This window comes from Humulus lupulus, chromosome 2 (genome assembly GCF_963169125.1).
Source record: "Humulus lupulus chromosome 2, drHumLupu1.1, whole genome shotgun sequence".
In the NCBI taxonomy this organism is placed as follows: Eukaryota; Viridiplantae; Streptophyta; class Magnoliopsida; order Rosales; family Cannabaceae; genus Humulus; species Humulus lupulus.
Genome location: NC_084794.1, coordinates 85,892,807 through 85,899,821, shown reverse-complemented (window position 1 = coordinate 85,899,821; position 7,015 = coordinate 85,892,807). Strand labels below are relative to the sequence as shown.

The window sequence follows — 7,015 nt, the reverse complement described above, 5'->3', positions numbered from 1 at the left end:
ATGACCACTTCTAACACCAATCACTCATATAAATACATGACATACCCTTATAACCCTAAGGGGTTATATTTACTAATAGGGCTTAAGTGGTCCTTTTTATGGTATACTATAATTTAATGGGCCAACTATAGTATTAAGGGTGCTCTCATGTGCCTCTAACATATAGTTAATTTATTAACCATCCCATTATGGTTATTAGTGTAAAATTAGGCACATAATTAATGATTGTGTATTATGGAATTAAACCTATGATTGTATTAGTTCATTATAATAATTCTAACATTCTATTCTTTTATTGATAATAAAATGAGATTACAAAGAATTTGGATTTTAATTAAGGCATAAAACCCAACAAAAATGTATAACTATTGAAAAATTATAAAGTAGTCTGAATTTTTTGAATGAAGCAAGCTAACGAAGGCACAATATAGCGACAGCTATAAGCTATTGGCATATCTACATTCAAAAAATTCAGCCGCTAATATTTCCCCCCAATTTGCTTTTTCGCTCTTCCCTCTTTTTTTTTCCCTATTCTCTTTTCCTGTCCGTGTCCTCCGACCTCCCTCTCTCTCTCTGACCCGCCCTCTCTCCTCTCCTCTCTATGCGACTCACTTTCTCTCCTCTCTTCATTTTTCATCTACACTACTAACTCTTTCACCTGTTCCATTTCTCTCTCTACCCCTTTTCAGATTCATATATACACATATAATCCTGATATATATAAATATATATGGATAGAAGTAACCAGATGCGCAAGCAGATTGCCGTAATGAGGCAGTCTCTCTTTGATCAGGTAATTAGATTTTCCTCTTCAGATTTTTTTCACACAAGTATATATATATATATATATTCGTATTTGTGTCTCTAGTATCCTCTATCTTTCTTTATGATCATGAAGAGTAATCATTAATCTATCAGAAAGAAAAATGATGATGAACCCTTTGAATTTGTAATAAAATTACTTATATATATGAGTATATAATATATTAATGTGATTTTATTTTAAACAATGATTTTCAGGGATTTCTAGATGAACAATTTATCAAGTTGGAGGATCTGCAAGATGATGCTAATCCTAATTTTGTAGAGGAAGTGGCTACCGAGATTCATCTAGACTCATCTATAACCTGGACCAAGCACTGTCAGTTCCCTACCCAATCCTAATCAATTATGAACTAATTAGTATATATATATATATATATATATATATGCATTACTTATTAATTCATCATTAAAAGTTATATATATATATATTCATGTGTTATTAACTTTGTTTTCTCTCTCTCTGATTAGCTACGAAGAAAAAACCAGTTTTGATTTTAAGGTATATATATTTATATATATGTTTATATATAATTCTGTATAGATTTAAAGATTTCAAAGTTTAAAATCCTAAAGTCTCAAAGTTTAGGGTTCAAATTTGTAGTAAATAATTATGTGTTATTGTTTGGATTTTAAGTTGCACACAAAGTGTTTGATAAAATACACTTAATGTGCTGCAGTACCAACTCTGCATTTCTATTAAACAGAGGGTACTGATTATGCATATTCCCCAAAGCACTTGAACTCGGAAATTGATGAAGCACCTACTAAACCCTCTGCCAAAATGTCAAAAAGATTTATGGTCATCAACCATGTTTTGTTTACTATGCTATGGGTTATTTTCTATGTTAATTATTGGAAGAGATGACTTGGTTCATGTATCTACGAGAACCTTTACTATACAAGTAAAAAAGAAGAAATATTAAATCAGTCTTTTTTCAACATGAACCATGTTTTTTTTCTGTGCAAATATTGTTTAAGTTTTTTAAGTCCTTGCAGTTTGTTTCATATTATATAAATGACTGGACCAAAATCTTTTGTGATGCATGTGGGTTGATTCATAGTTTTCAAGCTCATTTCCTTTTTTCTTTTTCTGTCTTTAGTTTATAGAACAACCCTTTAGGTCCTTGAAGTGGAAATATGGCTTCTTTAATTGATATAGCAGTTGGAGCAGCCATAAATATACTCAGTGCATTTTTTTTCTCCCTGATATTCGCCATACTCCGGATTCAACCGGTCAATCATATGGTCTACTATCCAAAGTGGTATCTTAAAGGGTTAAGGAATAGTCTGCTGCGCGCGGGTGCATTCATAAGTAAGTTTGTCAATTCATTACTAAAATAATCCCCAAGGAAAGGGTATTTGGTGCTAACTATTATATTAGCTTGTTTATGACATAGTACACTTACATATATTGCACTTAAAATTGACATAGCACACTTACATTTATAACATGGAGCATCACTTTTGGTTCTTGTGATCACGTTTAGGTTCAATAGTATAAAATGCTATACAAAAGTTTGACATTATTAGCATATTGCTTGATAATTCATAGTTATATTGGACTCTAAGTTTCATTATTTTGGACTAGCATTTATTTGAGCACAACACTTTTTTAGGTTCTCATTCATACTTGTATTACTTTTGAGTACAACATATTCCATGTTATAATATTTCAAGCCGTAATTTTATTTTTAGGTAGTGGAATTAGTGAGAAGCATTAGAAAAGCTTGATATTGATTGGAAGAGGTATATTCTTTTATTCTTTTTAATATTATACAAGTGTATGTTAGAGGAGTTTGAATATCTTAAATATTCATCCATAGTGAAGTAGGTTATGGGATTATAATTGTGTGCTGCGGTGATAACGGAAGGTTGAGAACTTGCATGTTTTAGTGAAGTAGGTTCTGTGATATATATAATTGCATGCTGGGGGAGATATAAGGAAGAAAATTTGTTTGTTGTTTGAATTGATATTGACAGATGGTTGTGTTACAAATATAGAGGAAGTGTTGTCCGTTTTAAATTTAGCAATGTAATTAAAAATAATGGGACAAGAGATAAATTTTTTATTTTTTTTTGCTTGAAGACCTTAACTACACTAACCAAATCATAAAAAATAGTATGAATGGTTTAGATTATGAAAGATTAATGTTTTACTTTCATTTATATTCAAATAAAGCTCAAGCAGTCATATATTGAATATGACAACAAAAAAAAACTAGCTTTTGCAAGAGGGTTGTGGAATTGTAGCACAATAGCTTTTGCATAGGGTTCCATCGTAGGGACGAAGATGCTCTCTCAAGTGTGTTTTTGAGCATGTTTGAATTTGAGAAATCATTATATAAATTTGAAACTGGATTATTGTTTCAATGTTCTGAGGCTCCAAGATGTGTTTTATTGTTTTGAGGCTTAATTTATTTTACGTTGAAAGATTATTTGCATTAATTTGAAGTTTTTGTCTAAAGCATAAATAATATCTTGATTTTTTTTAGATTTATTGATTTTAGTGTATATTATGTATTTATATTTTTTGTTGGATACTTTGCTTTTGATTCTATTATGATTATTTAGATTTAGGGTATATATATATAGATTCTTCTGTTGGTGGCTTTTGGTACCCTGTATATAATTTTATATTTGGTATTCTATGGCATATTTGTATTGTGTCTACTCTGTTAGTGCTGAAGACTTTGTGCTATTATCATTGTAGTCTAATAGTTTGATCATTTTCTTACTTAAATAATATCTAAGTTATTTTTTTCTTCCAAACTGTGATTGTTTTTACCATGTTGGATGGCCTTAGTTGAAACAATGTATTATTTAAACAATTGAAAATCTTCTAAAATGGATTGATTATCACTTTGTTAAAAATGTTGCGCTTGCATAGAATTCATAATTATATGGCTATTTATTAAAAGAAATATATATGCTTGACCAAAAGAAATTATGATTTTCTATTTTGCGTAGACTTTCAAATGTGAATTAGATTTATAAATTTGGATTAGGCTTATTCACAACTCGTTGTATTACTTTAACAATTTTGTTTGGTATGCTCGTTGTGTTACTTTAATAACTTTAACAAATGTCACCTGGTATGCTTGTGTTACATATTAATGATCTATTATATTTATGTTCTTGGTGCTCTTATTTACAATTATATTATCTTTTCTTTTCTTGCTAAGTACTATGGACTTAGAATCTTATGCATATTACCTACACAGGGCATGTCTTTATATGTGTATATATGTATATTAATTTCTCGATGTTTATTGTATATAATGTGCTATGAATTATTGGTAATTTGGTTTGTTAATGTCTATGTGATTTCATAAACTAACTAGCTTGAGCACTTTTAAATTGAGACTGACAGGTATGCATTTCCATTGGTCATTGTAATAGAGTTAGTAATTCTACAGCTCATTCCTTAGCAAAACTTGCATTATCTCTTGATTCCCCTAGAGTTTGGTGGCCTGGTTTGCCTTCATGTCTGTGGCCTTAAAACTCTTTATGTTTGATGTTTTTGCTTCATCTTGGCTGTTTGCCCAATAAAATTCTATGAATTTCACTCAAAAAAAAAAAAAAATTAAGACTAACTACTTAAGCCATAAGACTATCCAATTTGATAAGAAAAATACAACTTTTATATAAATTATTTTTGTGACTGAAAACCACAATCATCCTTTTTATTTATTCTGCAACCTCAAGTTCTTTATTTATTTTAGTTTTGGTTTAACTTTAATGGTGTTTATTCTGTATTGTAGGCTAAAACTCTACTTGGATATTTAAGAAAACCAAGACAATTATATAAGAGAACCAAGGCAACACGAAATTCTTCTTCAAGTTGTTGGGTATTATTTTCTTTCTTGCTTGTAAGAATTATGTAGAGTGAGGGTTTGATGTATTATTTACATCGAGAATAATGAATTTTTATTGAGAATTATAATGAATTTTCATTGAGACTTATTTAGTCTCATGGGGATTAGATGTATTATTTACATTTCAATTGTATGAATAAATGTTGTATGTATATGAATTTTTATTATGATAAATATAATTTTTTTTACAAAGTATGGTAATAATAATTAATTATGTGAGTAATTTTTTTATTTAAATTTATATCAAACTTCACTTGTTAAAAATATAATTAAAAGTTTTAAAAAATATATATCGAAAAATTATTATATATATAAATTTAATGTTATGGCGACACCTATTAATTGTTGGCGTTGTCAGCAACGACGACACCTATTAACTGTCGGCGTTGTCAGCAATAGCGACATCTATTAACTGTCGGCATTGCCAGCAACGGCGACACGTATTAACTGTCGGCGTAGCCAGCAATGACGACACATATTAACTGTCGGCGTAGCCAGTAACGACAACACTTATTAACTGTCGGCGTAGCTACCCTACGCCGGCATAGGCAAATACGACAGTTAGTCGACTGTCGTCATTGCTCAATAACGACAGTTAAAAACTGTCGGAAAATCTCATATTTGTAGTAGTGATAACTTGCGAAAGTAAGTAGATGTTCATATTTTTTTATTTTGTAGTAAAATAGGCTAATTACATTTTTAATATTACATATTATCAAATATGTCTTTTAACAAATTATAATTTTATGATATATGTATATTAGTTTTGTTTAATTATTTTATTTTGGGATTATTTTTATTTTTTTTATGGGTTGTTGCAAGATATATCATACCACAAAATACATATTTTGAGTTGAAAAATAATATACCAACAAAACTTACAAAATTATTACAAAAAAATATATATTATGCTAACAAAATTATATACTACTATTAAAATGTATAAATCACGATACAAAATTATATACTACCATTATGTATAATAAGATAAAAACTAAATATATATAAAAAAAAAAGATATAGCATACCACAAAAAAACATATACACTAGTTGGAAAATAATATAACAATAACCCATAAAAAACTTAAAAAATCAATATAACTTTAAAATAAAAATTAATTAAACAAAACTAATATACATATACCACTATATTAAAGTCATACACTTCTAAATAAATAAATAAATTATAAAAAAATGACAATTTAGGTAATCAACAATATAAAAATGTCATTTCTCTACAATTTTAAAAATCATAACATTAGCTTCTTAATATCATTATTTTGGGTCATGTACTATAATTTTTATATACTTTAATAGGATTCAATATGCCTCTTCAACAAAATAGGATTAAAGATTTTTGTTATTACAACCAATAACGGTTTTGCCGGTGCCTCTTGTAAAGTGTGCCGACAAAAGACAACCTTTTGTCGACGCCTTTATTTTTAACGCATTGGTAAAAAGACAATGGAAATCAAGCACCCAATCACCTTTTCACCAACGACATGAGATGTCGGTGTAGAAACTCATTGTTGGCGTCATTGGAGTAGTGTGCTGGCATAGTTATGTTTTGTTGGTGTCTAGAGTACTAGTATATCGCGTCGACAAAGGAGTCCCGGGAAAACATAATTTTGGTTGGAATTTTTTACTTATACCGGCGTATAATGCGCTAGCAAAGGTGTGGAGGGAAATTTCCTACATGTTAAAAATGGTGAAAAAAGTTGGTAGGAACTACCTTGTGTCGGCGCGTAAGTTAAGTTTTGCTGGCGCATTGGAACGCGCTGACAAAAGGGCTACTGAATAAATGATTTCTGAGATACCTTTTCTTCTTCCACCCCCATTTCTTCTCAGCACCTAGGAGCATTTTCTTTTCTTTTTTCTCTACGCCAAGTGAACCTCTCATCCCCTTCCTCACCATTACTCACTCTTTCACCCTCTCACCATTACTCACTCACCTTCTCATCATCCCCCTTCCCCTCTCTCTCAGCTGGGACAAGTGAGTCCCTTTTTTACACTTTTTCTATATGTTCAATATTTGCATTTTATCATGTCTAATTCTTATTTTTTTAGATGCATTAATATTGCAAAATTTTGAGATTTGAGTGGGTTAAAACTAAAGGCAGCTAATTAAAGGTTTGGTTTTTTATCAATATTTTAGTTTTGAATATGTGTAGAAGTAAAGTCCTAAATTACCTAATAAGGCTTAGGGCCTTGATTAGGTGTTCATAGACTAGCTAAGCTCTTTAGTTTTCTTCGACCAATAGGTCGGTCAAGCATTTAATGCTCAAGTTGATTAGATCTAATCATTTCGGCATGCG

The 7,015-nt window shown here is 30.0% G+C and overlaps 1 protein-coding gene across 5 annotated transcripts; it reads left to right on the top strand.

Annotated features, from left to right (window-relative positions):
• Positions 1 to 472: 472 nt before the first annotated feature.
• LOC133818160 (pseudo histidine-containing phosphotransfer protein 2-like) lies at positions 473 to 4,892 on the top strand. 5 transcript variants are annotated; one of them, XR_009885803.1, is made up of 6 exons: positions 473 to 793; positions 1,021 to 1,141; positions 1,294 to 1,324; positions 1,926 to 2,137; positions 2,521 to 2,571; positions 4,587 to 4,892. XR_009885803.1 is itself a non-coding variant. In XM_062250878.1 (4 exons), the coding sequence occupies exons 1-4, from the start codon at positions 731 to 733 to the stop codon at positions 4,609 to 4,611; spliced, it is 240 nt and encodes a 79-aa protein (XP_062106862.1). In that variant the 5' UTR covers positions 477 to 730; the 3' UTR covers positions 4,612 to 4,892. The 5 variants fall into 5 exon arrangements, 1 of the variants encoding a protein (XP_062106862.1); XR_009885802.1 differs by lacking the exon at positions 2,521 to 2,571 and having other exon boundaries at positions 478 to 793; XR_009885804.1 differs by lacking the exons at positions 1,294 to 1,324; positions 2,521 to 2,571 and having other exon boundaries at positions 476 to 793.
• Positions 4,893 to 7,015: the final 2,123 nt, after the last annotated feature.

What these genes read in the sequence shown, in the direction of transcription:
- LOC133818160 (XM_062250878.1), top strand. Translation starts at nt 731, where the DNA reads ATGGATAGAAGTAACCAGATGCGCAAGCAGATTGCCGTAATGAGGCAG. An exon ending in TATAACCTGGACCAAGCACT is followed by an intron (nt 1,142 to 1,293) that starts GTCAGTTCCCTA and finishes CTCTCTGATTAG; the next exon opens with CTACGAAGAAAAAACCAGTT. An exon ending in AAACCAGTTTTGATTTTAAG is followed by an intron (nt 1,325 to 4,586) that starts GTATATATATTT and finishes TCTGTATTGTAG; the next exon opens with GCTAAAACTCTACTTGGATA.